We start from the raw sequence: 15573 nt of genomic DNA on the forward strand, positions 1-15573 counted from the left end.
AAGTCAAAAGTCAAAAGTCAGAAGTCAGAAGTCAGAAGTCGGAAGTCGGAAGTCAGATGTCAGAAGTCAAAAGTTAGAAGTCAGAAGTCAGAAGTGAGACGTCAGAAGTCAGAAATCAGAAATCGGAACTCAGAAGGCAGAAGTCAGAAGTCAAAATTAGAAGACAGAAGTCATAACTCAGAGGTCAAAATTCAGAAGTCTGAAGTCATAATTCAGAAGTCAAAAATCAGAATCCAGAAGTCAGAAGTCATAGGTCATATGTCAGAAGATAGAAATCAGAAGTCAGAAGTCAGAAGTCAAAATTCAGAAGTCAGAAGTCAGAAGTCAGTAGTCAGAAGTCAGAAGTCAGAAGTCAGAAATCAGAAGTCAGAAGTCAGAGGTCAGAAAGCAGAAATCAGAAGTCAGAAATCAGAAGTCAGAAGTCAGAAAACAGAAATCAGAAGTCAGATATTAGAAGTCAGTAGTCAGAAGTCAGAAATCAGAAATCGGAACTCAGAAGGCAGAAGTCAGAAGTCAAAATTAGAAGACAGAAGTCATAACTCAGAGGTCAAAATTCAGAAGTCTGAAGTCATAATTCAGAAGTCAAAAATCAGAATCCAGAAGTCAGAAGTCATAGGTCATATGTCAGAAGATAGAAATCAGAAGTCAGAAGTCAGAAATCAGAAATCAGATGTCAGAAGTCAGAAGTCAGTAGTCAGAAGTCAGAAATCAGAAATCGGAACTCAGAAGGCAGAAGTCAGAAGTCAAAATTAGAAGACAGAAGTCATAACTCAGAGGTCAAAATTCAGAAGTCTGAAGTCATAATTCAGAAGTCAAAAATCAGAATCCAGAAGTCAGAAGTCATAGGTCATATGTCAGAAGATAGAAATCAGAAGTCAGAAGTCAGAAGTCAAAATTCAGAAGTCAGAAGTCAGAAGTCAGTAGTCAGAAGTCAGAAGTCAGAAGTCAGAAATCAGAAGTCAGAAGTCAGAGGTCAGAAAGCAGAAATCAGAAGTCAGAAATCAGAAGTCAGAAGTCAGAAAACAGAAATCAGAAGTCAGATATTAGAAGTCAGTAGTCAGAAGTCAGAAATCAGAAATCGGAACTCAGAAGGCAGAAGTCAGAAGTCAAAATTAGAAGACAGAAGTCATAACTCAGAGGTCAAAATTCAGAAGTCTGAAGTCATAATTCAGAAGTCAAAAATCAGAATCCAGAAGTCAGAAGTCATAGGTCATATGTCAGAAGATAGAAATCAGAAGTCAGAAGTCAGAAGTCAAAATTCAGAAGTCAGAAGCCAGAAGTCAGTAGTCAGAAGTCAGAAATCAGAAGTCAGAAGTCAGAAGTCAGAAGTCAAAAGTCAAAAGTCAGAAGTCAGAAGTCAGAAGTCGGAAGTCGGAAGTCAGATGTCAGAAGTCAGAAGTCAGAAGTCAGAAGTCAGAAGTCAGTGATCAGACGTCAGAAGTCAGAAGTCAGAAGACAGAAGTCAGAAGTCAGAAGTCAGAAGTCAGAAGTCAGAAGTCAGAAGTCAGAACTCATAAGTCAGAAGTCAGAAGACAGAAGTCAGACATCAGAAGTCAGTGGTCAGAAGTCAAAAGTTAGAAGTCAGAAGTCAGAAGTGAGACGTCAGAAGTCAGAAATCAGAAATCAGATGTCAGAAGTCAGAAGTCAGAAGGCAGAAGTCGGAAGTCAGAAGTCAGAAGTCAGAAGTCAGAAGTCAGAAGTCAGAAATTAGAAGCCAGAAGTCAGAAGTCAGAAATTAGAAGTCAGAAATCAGAAGTCAGAAGTCAGAGGTCAGAAAGCAGAAATCAGAAGTCAGAAATCAGAAGTCAGAAGTCAGAAGTCAGAAAACAGAAATCAGAAGTCAGATATTAGAAGTCAGTAGTCAGAAGTCAGAAGTCAGAAGTCAGAAGTCAGAAGTCAAAAATCATTAAATCTGCAATTATCAATCAGCAATCTGAATCAGAAATCGGAAATCAGTAAGCAGAAATCAGGAAACAAAAGCAGGTAGCAGAAAGTAGAAAGCTGGGAGCAGAAAGCAGATAGTGGAAATCTGAAAGCAGACATCAGAAAGGAGAAATGAGAAAGCAAAACGCAGAAAGCAAGAAGCAAAGAGCAGAAAGCAAAATGCATAAAACAGAAAGCAGAAAGCATAAAGCATAAAAAAGAAAGGAGAAAGAAGAAAGCAGAAAGCACAACGCAGAAAGCAGAGAGGAGAAATGATGAAGCAGAAAACAGAAAGTTAAAAGCATTTAGAAGAAAACATAATACAAGCAGAAAGTAGAAAGCAGAAAGCAGGATGGAGAAATGGAAAAGCAGAAAATTTATAAAAGGAAGCCGGAAGTCGGACATACGAAATCTGAAATTGGATATTGAAAAAAAAAATAAATAAGATTAGATATATGTTAAAAATTGAAGATTGATGATTGAAGATTGTAGATTGTAGACTAAAGATTGAAGATTGAAGATTGAAGATTGAAGATTGAAGATTGAAAATTGAAAATTGAAAATTAAAGATTGAAGATTGAAGATTGAAGATTGATGATTGAAGATTGAAGATTGAAGATTGAAGATTGAGGATTGAGGATTGAAGATTGAAGATTGAGGATTGAAGATTGAAGATTGAAGATTGAGGATTGAAGATTGAAGATTGAAGAATTAAGATTGAAGATTGAAGTTAGAAGTTTAGAGGTTAGGCATTGAAAATTGAGGGTCAAAGATTGAAGATTGAGGATTAAGGATTAAGGATTGAGGATTGAAGATTGAAGATTGAAGATTAAAGATTGAAGATTGAAGATTGAAGATTGAAGATTGAAGATTGAAGATTGAAGATTGAAGATTGAAGATTGAAGATTGAAGATTGAAGATTGAAGATTGAAGATTGAAGATTGAAGATTGAAGATTGAAGATTGAAGATTGAAGATTGAAGATTGAAGATTGAAGATTGAGGATTAAGGATTAAGGATTGAGGATTGAAGATTGAAGATTGAAGATTAAAGATTGAAGATTGAAGATTGAAGATTGAAGATTGAAGATTGAAGATTGAAGATTGAAGATTGAAGATTGAAGATTGAAGATTAAAGATTGAAAATTGAAAATTAAAGATTGAAGATTAAAGATTGAAGCTTAACCATTGAAAAATGAAAGTTGTAGAAAGAAGGTTGATAATGGAAGCTCAATTTCCATGGAATGATTCATCACAGTATCTGTCAATCGTCTTCCATGAATTCGGAACCGGCATTTTTACAATCAATCGAATGCGTTTACTCACGAACCACTCATATCAACTGTACTGAAAGAAAAGCACGCTCCTGCGGTTTGCGAATGACTCATCACAGACGGCAGGCTTTATCGCCTTGTTGGGGTCACCAAGACTACCACAACGATAACCAATTTTGCATATAAGTACTGCGCAGTGCCTTCTAGATTGTGGATGTTCGTTAAGCGTGTAGCAAATTTGAAATTTCTCATTCATCACCAACACGCGTAGGGTGAAAAATCAATTATCGTCGAAGAGGGTCGAATTTTGGCTTTGATGTTTTTAAAAAATAATTATGCTTATTAGTTTTGAAACCAAACTCAACACTAAAATAAGACAAACTCCCATAGCAAGATTTCGTACCAAACCCCCGGGATGTTAAGCTCGCGAATTAGCGAGTACACTGTTTACCGATAGCCCCGCTGTTTACAATCGGAAGCGCCTCGATGGTTGCTGCGATGATGACGGTTGACCGTTGACGGTTGCTTGGATTATTTAAATTCTTAACGCTTTGCGCGACGCTCCACAAGGCATAAACAAGTTTTTCTTTACCCTTTTTCCTACTTTTTTTTGCACGAATGTGTGGCGTGGGCTTTTGAAGTGTTGGAGCAACACCCGTCGTCATCGTCAGTCAGTGCTTTTTACCCGCAGATTATCAGTGTTTATTGGTGATGACGAGGCGATGTTTGGCGGTCTTAGGTCACGTTTTAAAGCCGGCGAATCACGTCATCAGATGGGCATTTATCGAACGTTATGAATTTATGAAACGGGTTTGGTGACAGTAAAACAAGCTAGTGATAAAGCATTGATTTGGGGCGCATTGTGCTGTCACAGAATAAAGGGCAACAGGCCTACTTTGTTAGGTTTTTACATCAATGTCGGAATACTCTTTGAACTGCACGGTCGTTCCATTTTTCAGTGTATTTGATTTCATGAGAAGATTCATATTAATAATTTATATATTTTTAGCAGGAATTATCATCAGTTTGACTATGAGTTGCCGAAAAGGCTAGCCAAATCACAAGCATGAGTCAACGAGTATTCCCATATACATAGTTCCGTTGAACTTCCGCGTGATTCAGCTCGTTTACTTCTGCGTTCATTTGTTGTTGTCCTCGAATCAAAGTTTGATTTGAATTTTGTATCCGTTTTATGTGTCCATCGTTGTCATGGAAACATATGATTTACTCGATTCAATTTTTATATGACTTTGTTTACTTTTTACCAGCACTGACTTTGATAAGAATTGCTTCCTTAAGCCATAAAATACTTATTTGCTACCAGTGGCATCAAAACAACAGCAAACTTTTCAATCGCCCAGAAGCATCAGCAAGTTCTCAGACGCCACCGGAATTCTATCCTTCAACTCGTGTACGAGAAGAACTGAACAAAGTAGCAGAAAAACAAATCTATAAACGCGATACTGCGATAAGTGACCGGGAAGAGACGGCGTCGTCGTCGTCGGAAGGGATCTTGTTTGTGTATTCAGGAGATGTGCTTCCTATTACAGTCAACTCTCTACAACTCGAATTGTGAAAGGACCAAGCTATAGAACACATGGCTACCTCGATGATCTCCTGAACACTTGTTTTGTTGCAACTGTAGTTCAGGGGACCATCGAGATAGCCATGAAAATCTACTTTTCATAACTCGATACCGAGATGATAAATTTGAGTTAGAAAGATTTCACTGTAGCTGATGGATAGGATGCGACGGAGACAACGACTGGATGGCTGCGGCAATTGAGGAGATGCTAGTGCGGGCTGATGTCATCCGATTTCGCAATGTCAAGTGGTACTGTGTTGTGGAGGCTGCTGCAGTAGAGTAGTGGCGGGTTCGGCGGTGGCAATATGACCTCCGCGCCGAACGATCTCATGATTGGCCGTGACTGTAGAATTTGAATGACTCTTTTTGTGCTGGTATGGAGCGAGCGGATTGGTGACGGAGATGTGTTGTGCGGCGAACGATGAGTGAGCATCGTGAGAACGTACTGCAATTGATTATGTGCGAAATGCAGAGTGTGGAGCCGTAGGGATCATCCTTTTAAGGTTGGATTGTTCTGCTGCGAAATGTGGATGATAAAACTATTTGAGAAGATCCTTATTGATCCATATAGGGCTTATTGAGTATTTCTTTCAGCTAACAAAGCAGGCATTGATGTAATTTTATGTCATGCTGAGAATATGACGTAATAAAGGCTACCTTCAATGTGGTGAATCATATGAAGATATAGATCATATTGTCTTTAATTGTACTCGTTTTGATTTGCCAAGAAGAAATATTTTTGAAAAAAATTCAAGATTGGGTCTTAATGTACCTACATCTATTCGAGATATTCTGGCGCTTAAAAATTTAAATATTTTAAAAATTTTATATGGGTATTTTAATGAGATTTCTTATTATAGTTGATACTGCTCGCTTTTTTTTATATTTTTTCAGATAACCAATCCTTTGTACCACTCGGAGTTTAAGTTGTTTTAACTCAAGTTACTTGGATATACGAGGACCCTCATGATGACTCCGACGGCTCCGATATGGATCATTTCCGGATGAGCCTTTAATATTTAATAATTATTATTGTAATGTTGTTCGAAAAGATAAAGAGGTTTTGTGCCTTTTTGAGAAAGATTTCCAAAAAGAAATCACTCAAAGGGGTTTTTCCCTCTTTCAAAATTCAAGTTAAAATAAAAGATAATAATAATAATAATAAAGGCTACCTTCCTTAGCCGAGCAGTTAGAGTCCGCGGCTACAAAGCAAAACCATGCTGAAGGTGTCTGGGTTCGAATCCCGGTCGGTCCAGGATCTTTTCGTAATGAAAATTTCCTTGACTTCCCTGGGCATAGAGTATAATCGTACCTGTCACACGATATACGAATGCGAAAAATGGTAACTTTGGCAAAGAAAGCTCTCAGTTAATATCTGTGGAAGTGCTCATAAGAGCACTATGCTGAGAAGCAGGCTCTGTCCCAGTGAGGACGTAATGCCAAGAAGAAGAAGAAGAAAGCTACCTTGGTATCTAAAACTATACATCTAATTTTCTCTTGATAGAAAAAAGTTTTATGGCTACATTTCGATATCGAAGTCATTATCGCTTGGGCTATCCAGATAGATAAAGACAAAGACCAAGAACATTACTGGATTGGAACCAATACAGGATTGAGAAAATTTCGTCTTCTTCTTCTTTTTTCTGGCGTTACGTCCCAACTGGAACAAAGCCTGCTTCTCAGATTAGTGTTCTAGAACACACGCCTCTCACGCCGAGGACCTGGGATCGAATCCCATCCCCGAGATAGTCACTAAAAATTTCAATGACAACTTCCTTCGGAAGGGAAGTAAAGCCGTTGGTCCCGAGATGAACTAGCCCAGGGCTAAAAATCTCGTTAATAAAGATAGAAAAAAAAGTGTTCTTATATTTTCCACAGTTATAAACTGAGAGCTTTTTTTGCCGATTGACCATTTTTGCATGTGTAAATCGTGTGGCAGGTACGAAGATACTCTTATGCCCTGGGAATCGAGAAAATTTCCTTAACGAAAAGATCCTCGACTAGCGGGATTCGAACCCACGACCCTCAGCATGGTCCTGCTGAATAGCTGCGCGTTTACCGCTACGGCTATCTGGGCCCCATAACTTTCGTCATCAGGAAAATAATTTGCTCTCCGCTAATCTGCGCAAAGTTTAAATTGGAAATGATTCAAACGTCAACCCATCAAAAGCGGATCGATACAAACAGAAGCGTAGACAGCAAACCCATCTATTCCGGGATAAAAAGCGCCTACTGGAAGAGTTGGAGTGCGAAGCTGGTTTGGAGCAGCTGTATCGTTCTCAAGAAACGCGTAAGTTGTACAAGAAACTCAATGCATCCCGCAAAGGCTTTGTGCCGCGAGTCGAAATGTGCCGAGATAAAGATAGAGGTATCTTGACGGTCAAACTTGAGGTGATTGAAAGGTGGAAGAAGCACTACGATGAACACCTGAATAGCGCAGAGGAGGAATGTCAAGGCAGCAACAGGAATGGCTTCATCGGTACGACAGATGAGGGGCGCAACGAGCTAGGTTGTTTGACCAAGTGGAGCAGGATTTTGGAAGTGTGGGACCAATCAAGGATCATGTAAATCATGTGTTACTTCTCAGAGGGAAGAGGAAGGGGGTAGTTATAATCACATAATACACACAGAAAGTATCTGGTCCCGCCGAGATGCTTTAAGGATTTTAAGAATTTAAGAAAGAGCAGTGTTTAATATTTTCCAAGGTCAGAACAAATGTTGCTCAACTCAACGCTTGAAAACAAAAATGTTTATAAAATGAAGCAATTAACTGTTGCTTCATTTTATGAACATTTTTGTTTTCAATATGAGGGTTGTTGCAAGTTCCCCGGTAGCGGTAGAGCAGAACTATCATATGCGGAAGTATTTCAGCAATCAACACTCAAAGGCAAAATGCACCAACTCATAAAGCTTACATTTTACAAAGACTTTATTACACCCATCGAGCTTTCTCCCACCTTCCTAGCTCCTATCGACCCATCAAGGCATCAAGGCCTGACTAAATCATGTTCTTAGAAGCTAATTATCTTTCTTTACTTACGGGCCCGTCCTATAAGTGACTACCTGACCTACTGCATCGCACCATCTTCAATGCATTCCTCGGTCGCACAACGCACGAGCACATCGCACACCTGATTCGGGAACTATGCTGATTCGGACCACCGTGGGTGACTGGTGACGACTTCGACCTTCGGACGTGTTGCTCCCGTGGGACACCACCCCGGTCCCCTTCCACTGATCGGCCTGAATGGTATCGACGCTGCTCCTCGTCACTCGGTGTTCCTTGCAGCCGCTTCCTCTGGCCCGACCACACCGTTTGTCTTCCGAACACGATGCCGGAATGATGGTTCACACCGAAGCGCGCCGGTGGCTCTCCTTTCCCCGAGGCAATCCGTCTAGCGACCGGACGAATCAGTCTATAAGTACAAATAAAAACCCTGCGCATCGTTGCCATCAGCGTTTGGCCGATTTTGAACTCTTACAATGAAACTCACCCTTTAAGGGGTCTGTTGTCTTCTTCGTGTACGACCGAATGTCCGTCGTTGCTCACGGGATTCGGTTCACCAACGGAGCGTAGATTGGGAGCGATCGCTTGGGCTGGCTTTTCCTCCCAAATCGTGCGTCGGAAGTTTCTTTCGGCTTCAGCCCCAATTGTTTGTTCCGAAAATGCGGCCTATTAGAGGATTGATATGGCACGTCATTTCGTGTGAGGTTTTTTGGTTAAATCCACGTGGCTTCCACAAAGCACTCACCTTCAATTCGTGCGCCTTCGAGCGAGAAAAATCTACACACAGCGTTTCTGGAATCGAAGGGCTCAACCGATCGCAGCTACCCTTATTGCTGGCTGTCGCTACAGGTGCGGAATCCCGGAAATTTGTTACAGGCGACTGCCCACTTTTTGATTTTTCACTTTTTCGCGACGAGCGAACAATGGCGACTTTTCCACTTTCTGGTCAAACGGTTTCTGTCTCCTAGCTGCGGTGTGGTGCAGATTTTGCGATCGCTCATGCACCTCTGTGTGTGTGCAATGTTGGTTTGCACGAACATTTCAGTCGGTGTTTTGCTAGTTATCGATTGATGCGATGGTATGTGCGTGTACGAAAAAGGCTTTTCGTTCAGGGGTGTGCTAATGGGAGGCACACTGCGACCTCTATATTTCAGATGTTGCATTACATAGTGTTTATTCTCATGATAATATCTAATAATCCTTAGCTCACATAAACTAAACGTAACAGGGTGTAATAAAAGTGTGGAGTTCATACTTGAGAGTTCTGTTTGATCTTTCGACCTTGACGTTTGCTCCTGCGGGGGCGGGTGACGAGGGCGGGATCAAACATGTCGCACGTCGGTCGAGTAGTGAAATGAAAAAGCGCCACGGATCGTTAGTAGTGTTTGATCTATTGATCGAGCTGATATGGATATGGAGCTGAAACGAACTGACAATAAACACAACTTGTTTTTTCATATAAATAATCAATTTGCCTTGGCAACTCCGGCAACAGGCAAACAGCAAAACTCCATGCATACTTGATAATCTTCTCAATATAAATATTAATATCATTAATAAATATTAATATTTTAATACTGGATCTAGTGTCCTGCCCAAGGGGTGGATCACTTCTGATGCATCTGATGAATCGGAATAATTTCATGCATTTAAATGCACGTAAATGCACACTCGACAAATTCGAAATTCATGGCTTGCTCCAACAATTGGTTGTTTTCGCAAGCCTAACACCTGAGGGGACACCCCAGTACACATGCCAGAAGCAGCCCGCCATCCGTACTATGCAACGTTGGGCAATGTGCCGGGAGAAGCTATCAACGTTTAACTTCATTGGCAACTACCGTCAACCAAACGAGTCCCCGTCCCCGATCGAGCGATCCCCACTTTACGGCAACACCACCCCAGTCGAACAAATGTCTCCCTACAATGCCGGCAGAACCAGCGTGACTCCAACACCGGGTGGCTATCAACCCAATGTGATGAATCCAGATTTCCTGCTGGGGGGCACCCAACAGTTCCAGAATCAGTACGCCTTTCCCACACTGCCCCCTACCAATGGCCAACCCCAAATGTACCTGCATCAACCCCAACAACAATTCCAACCACCCGCCAACATGAACAACCAACAGCAGTTCAACGTGAGCAATCTCATAGACCCTCAGGATCAACTGCCTCAGCCGGGACCCAGTGGCGTTCAGGCGGTTCCTTCGTTTCAACTCTCGGGTAGCATAGGCGAGATAAACATCAGCAGCCCCTGGCTAACCAAGGACTTTTTTTTTTTTTTTACATAAAATTTGTTTATTGATCAAAGAGTAAAAAGTAATTACAAAATAATTTCTTATACTGCATTATCGATTTCAAATTCTAGTGAATCTACATCTATTACATTATTATTGTCCATAATAAAGACGACGTAACTTGCAAACATTTTAAGTATTTTAGTTTTCTTCCATCTTGCTACATTTCTTAGGGAAGGTTTCAACAAATCCTCTATAGAAAGTCTACGCCATCCATTGAGCAAAGTAGATATCTTCCGCTGTAGTAGTCTCCAAGCTGCCTCTACACGAACGCACGTACCCAATTTATGCTCTAATGTTTCGCACGGCTCGGTACAATGTAAGCAGTTTTCACCGTCGGCTCTGTTAGTTCGATGCATGAGTTTTCGATGATTAAGCTTCCCGTTTACGAGAAGGAACAGCAAACTTCGATTCCCCGAGGACAACTGCTTGGATGCAATATTTCGCCAGATTTGCGGCCAGCTGGCTGCAGGATAGTCACGTGAAATTTTCGGTTCATCGGTTTGGCTGATATAGAAGTTGTGGATGGCGCCGACTGAAACGTTTTGCTGAATTTGAAGAGGAAGTAAAGGAAAATTGGATAGGATTTGTTTTAGACAAGGACAATCTGCGGGAGGGTTGGGAATTGCATGGGAAATAAAGGAACTATAAAAAGGAGTAGAGTCGATTTCACGGATATGTCGGTTGATTAGCAAAGCCTTGCATTTTAGAGTTGGCAGTTGCAATTTCAATCCACCTCCTTCTACATTGTGGGACAATTGCAGCATTGGTACCCTGGCTGGAATACCACGCCACAGAAAAGACCCCATCGCAGCAGTCAGTTTTGCTGTGTGCACAGCAGCCGGCGTGAGCAACGATGCGAGGTACCATATTTTCGATGTGATAAACACATTTAGTAGAGTCACTTTCTGTTGTAGCGTGAGCGCCCGTTGTGAGTGCAGATATATTTGACGAGCAAAATTGCCAACGAGCGCATCCCAATTCAACTTGTTCATAAGCCGAATGGAGTTGGCAAAGGTGACTCCTAGAATTCGAACGGTGTTCTCACAACGCATCCAAGGCACTTTGAGTGGCGCATTGTCAGTGTAACCCACTGATACAGACGTTGACTTTGCTAGACTTAGCCTAGCACCCGACACTCGTCCAAAACGATGAAATAGCTCTCGAATTCGCTCCAATCTGGCCTCGCATGTAACTATCACCGACACATCGTCAGCGTATGCCACCACCAAGTCGGGCCCGCAGGTTTCCTCAAGCCTCTTGATGAGTGGTTCCAGGTAGAGCACGAACAAGTGCATCGAGAGCGGATCTCCCTGACGCACTGATCTCTCGATGGGAAATGCTCCCGACAGACGTCCATTTAAGAGCAGGCGAGAAGATGATAGCTCTCCGATTTTGCTGAGAAGACGAACAAAGTTCGGGTTAAAGCCGAGTGCGCACATGTTGCGAAAGAGGAAAGAGCGATCAACAAGATCGAACGCATGTCGCAGATCAAACGATGCTAGTAAACCCCGTTGTTTACGTTTGATAAGCTGTGCCATGCGGTCTTTCAAGGCCAGCGTGGCCTGGAAGATGTTTCGTCCGAAGCTGGAGCACTTTTGGCCTGCGCTGAGCACACGATGGTTTCTCATTACTAGTTCCAGGCGCTGTTTGAGTATGCGAGACAATATCTTATAGTCGCAGTTGAGTAAGGATATCGGTCTGTACGAGTGGGCCGTTTCATCGTTCCCTTTTTTCTTCACCAGTACTACGATTCCATCGACGAATTCAGCTGGAAAATTTCCAGCAAGAGCTTCATTCATGACCAACGTTAACTCTCTCCAGATGACGTTGAATGTTTTAAGGTAGAACTCACGTGGGAGCGAATCACCTCCGGGGGATTTGTTCGGGCTGCTGGATTTGATGGCCATGATGATATCGGCTGGTGTTATTTCTCCCATGCAGGCCACGTTTGCCGGATCGTTATCTGGGACAACTCTCTCGCATAGGAATAGTTCGTCTGCAACCACGTCAGTTTGTTCAGCAGCATAGAGCGTACGGTAGAAATCGAACATGTGTTGCTCGATCGCATGCGCGTCATCAATGGGCTGATTTTGTTCATCTCGCAAGTGGTCGATGGTTGTTTTCCTCCTTCTTCGTTCGCCGATCTGGAACATTGAAATCGGTTCACCGGAAATATATCGCTCGCTAATTCGCATGAAATCTTGGGAGAAATTTCGTTGCAAGGTTAACATTTGCGCTTTGACTCGATTTATCGTTGATAACATCGCCGGATTCCGATAGTAGCCATCGTATGCTGATCGAAGTTCTACGTACAGTCGTTGGTATTCGCGATGGAAATCATCGAAGGCGGCCTTAGATTTCCAACGAAAGAAGGATTTTATCTTGGGCTTAGCGAATGATAACCACCACTGCATCCAAGAAGGAAAATTACGCCGTTGGCGCGTCCAAAATTGCCAGCGGTATTGGAATTCTTCAATATTCTCCGGTGTGAGGAGATGCGGTCGGAGGGACCAAAACCCACGACCAGGCTCATGACCAAGATTGGGTAGGCATATACGCACAGTTAATGCCTTGTGGTCGGAAAAGGAGCAGACATGAGTGACCGCTGTTCGCAGATGACTACCTAAGCTCTGGCTAACATACATGCGGTCTAGCCGAGAAGACGAATTGTGAGTGATGTATGTGTGTCCAGGTGTGTTTGGGCAAATTTTTTGCCACACGTCAATTAACTGTAGCTGCTGTACAGCTGTTAGAAGAGCGGGGCTGGGATTGTGTCCCGTCGCATCACATTGTCGCAGAACACAGTTAAAGTCACCCGCAATCAACGTATGTTCTGTGTGGTGGCGGAGATAGTAAGCTAGAGTGTTTGTGAAGAACCGCTCCCGCTCAGCCCGTAGAGCAGTTCCAGACGGAGCGTATACATTACAAAATGTTGTGTTTTGCACCCGAAGGGCAATCAAACGTCCATCTAAGCTCTTTTCGACGTGGGTGAAACGAATGTGCTCTTTGAGCGCTATTGCCGTTCCTCTTCTTGCATGATCCACATTACATACAACGCTATAGCCAGGCAAGTGTAGCTGATCATTTTCAACTTCTTGGAGAAAGGCAATATCGATGTCCATTGTTCGGAGAAAGGTTCGGAGTGCGTTTAATTTGGTCGTATTTGTGATTGTGGTGATGTTGATTGATGCTAAATTGTAACTCATGAACGCCATTAGATCAAATTATCGCTCTCCTCGTTCGTGTCGTCATCGTGTCGCAGCTTCTTGCCCGGTGGTCGCCCATGCCGGCGTTTGCTGTTCGTCGAAGCTGTTGAAATATCAGTTTCGTTACCATCGCTGGCGGCCTGACGTGTTACCATACGAGTTGTCGTTAGAAGGTTCTGTGAGAGAACCGGAGGAGTTACGAGAGCAGTGGTCTGGTCGAGTGGGTTCGGTTTGGACAACGCATGGGCAGTAGCCAGTGGTTTGTCGGGGTTCGCCTTAGAAGAAAGCGGAGCAGCAAACACAGTTTCGGATGCTCCCGCTTTTTTGGTCGATGGTTCAGCAAGGTTCGGCTTGGTAGGCTTCGGCACAGCGAAAGCATTCTCCGACGTACCAGCCCTTTTCGTCTTTTGAGATACTTTTTGCTGGGCAGCCTCCCCAGGCTTCGGTCCGAAGAGCTTCGCAAATGTAGGTTTCGGTTTTGAGACGCTCAATCTTGGTGCGGTGTTTTTTTCCGCAGGTTCTTTCGCTACATTGGCGTAGGTTTTTTGAACCAGTAACTTCTTGTTTCGCACACAAGAAATACCGTTGTGCACGAATTCGGAGCAGTACTTACAGGTCTGTAACTGTCCGAAATAAGTCACGTTCGTGGTTTGACCATCGATTGTGACGTAACTTTTAATGTTCCGTTTCACCATCATTCTTGCTATCCGAGCGCCGGTTGGTAGACCAGCGAAGCGATACTTGCTGTCCCATACTTGATTGGTAATGGTGAGAACTTCGCCGTAGGCACTGAGGAACTCAGCCACCTGCTCGTTCGTGATGTCCTCGGACAGATCGGTCAGCTTTACTTCCACCGCACCATCTTCGAGCGTAATACGAAGCTTGTAGATTTTGCCATCTACCTCCGTCTCATGTTTGTTGTCGTGCTCTGCTACGATTCTCCGTGCTAGCTCCAGGTCGACGACCTTCACGAAGGCTGGAGTTGAACAACTTGTTCGTATTGGAGTCCCAATGTGGTGGCTACAAAATCATGTAGCTCTTCGAATGACGGCTTCCTTGGCACGTTCGCATAATCGATGCGAAACGTGTTTTCGCGTCGAACACTCATCGCGGCGATATCCGCGACACTACACTCGTAAACGCGAAACTGCACGTGTACTATAACACCTCAAAGAAAGAAAAAAAATCGACCTAAGTCGCAATAGCTTGCGTGTGGCTTCCAGCGAGAAACACAACTGCTCTGCTTGGAAGTTGAGCGCTAACTGAGGACTCATCGGAGCTGAAATCGCTGATGGTCCACACCCTGTCCGATATGAAGCAACGAGATACACACTTCTCCTACATCTTCTATTGAATATATTTTCTTAGGTTTTAATATAACAATAATGATGTGCACTTAAAGCACAGACAAACAGACGGAACACTTAGAACAAATTTATTCAAAATCCATCGCCCAGTTTACACCATCATCATCTGGTGAGCATGTTGCACGAAAGGGTGTTTCGTGCAACAAGACCGGCAGATGGCGGTAGTGTGAAACTTCAAACGCGAAGAAAAACAATGCGCGCACCTCTGGTCGTGAGATTTGTAACATAACGAATTTGAAATGATCGTTAAATGAGTGGTCGATGGAAATTTCGTCAGTGTTACGTCTGTTTGTCTGTGCTTAAAGTTTTCTACAGTTATTCTATTGTATCGGTTGGTTCGGCTTGCATTTGGTTGCCTGTACCTTGCAACTCGAGTTGCAGTCCGCCTATATCGACCGTTGGTTAGCATCCAGACTAATGTCGATTTTTTAATAAATAAAATGTTCCCATTACAGTCTCGAATTTTGAATGTATTTTTTCTTGTTGCGCTACTTTTCAAGTTAAGTTCGCCATTGAAATTGGCGAATAATAAATTTGCGTCGTATATCCTATTTGATGAGCTTTCTTCCTCAAACACTGCTTCGTTCATTTCGTTCAAGGGTAACATTTCACTGGAGAATTCTTCTGAAATGTCTGAAACATCGTCTCCAGTACATAAAAATTCAAAAGATGATTGCCGTTCAATCAATGAGTCTTCGAATGACAGCTCTGTTTTGCTTATTCCCAGTTTCTGTAGCATTCCGGAAGCACATTCAAGTTCTTCCTCAATTGTTTCCAATATTTCTCTATTGGACGGCAATTGATAGATATGCTTGTAGTTAGATTCCATCCGAGAGATTGTAGGAAATTTTAGTATATCTTTATTTCGGTACGCTATACGAAGTTTCATTTGAGCTCTTCGAAGCTTTTTTTC

General features: G+C 42.7%; 1 protein-coding gene across 1 annotated transcript; it reads right to left on the bottom strand.

Annotated features, from left to right (window-relative positions):
- Positions 1-7275: 7275 nt before the first annotated feature.
- Positions 7276-9561, bottom strand: LOC110679230. Its single transcript, XM_021853386.1, has 4 exons — positions 9519-9561; positions 8533-8729; positions 8275-8453; positions 7276-8217 (listed from the first exon to the last, which is right to left on the bottom strand). Exons 1-4 carry the CDS (start codon positions 9559-9561, stop codon positions 7830-7832), a joined length of 807 nt encoding a protein of 268 aa, XP_021709078.1. The 3' UTR covers positions 7276-7829.
- Positions 9562-15573: the final 6012 nt, after the last annotated feature.

The sequence above is a fragment of the Aedes aegypti genome, chromosome 1 (assembly GCF_002204515.2).
Source record: "Aedes aegypti strain LVP_AGWG chromosome 1, AaegL5.0 Primary Assembly, whole genome shotgun sequence".
In the NCBI taxonomy this organism is placed as follows: Eukaryota; Metazoa; Arthropoda; class Insecta; order Diptera; family Culicidae; genus Aedes; species Aedes aegypti.

Coding starts and splice junctions, on each gene's coding strand:
- LOC110679230 (XM_021853386.1), bottom strand. CDS start 9,561: ATGGCGGGCTGCTTCTGGCATGTGTACTGGGGTGTCCCCTCAG. Junction 8,454..8,532: donor CGAAGGCGCACGAATTGAAG/GTGAGTGCTTTG, acceptor ATCCTCTAATAG/GCCGCATTTTCGGAACAAAC. Junction 8,218..8,274: donor GACAACAGACCCCTTAAAGG/GTGAGTTTCATT, acceptor AACGATGCGCAG/GGTTTTTATTTGTACTTATA.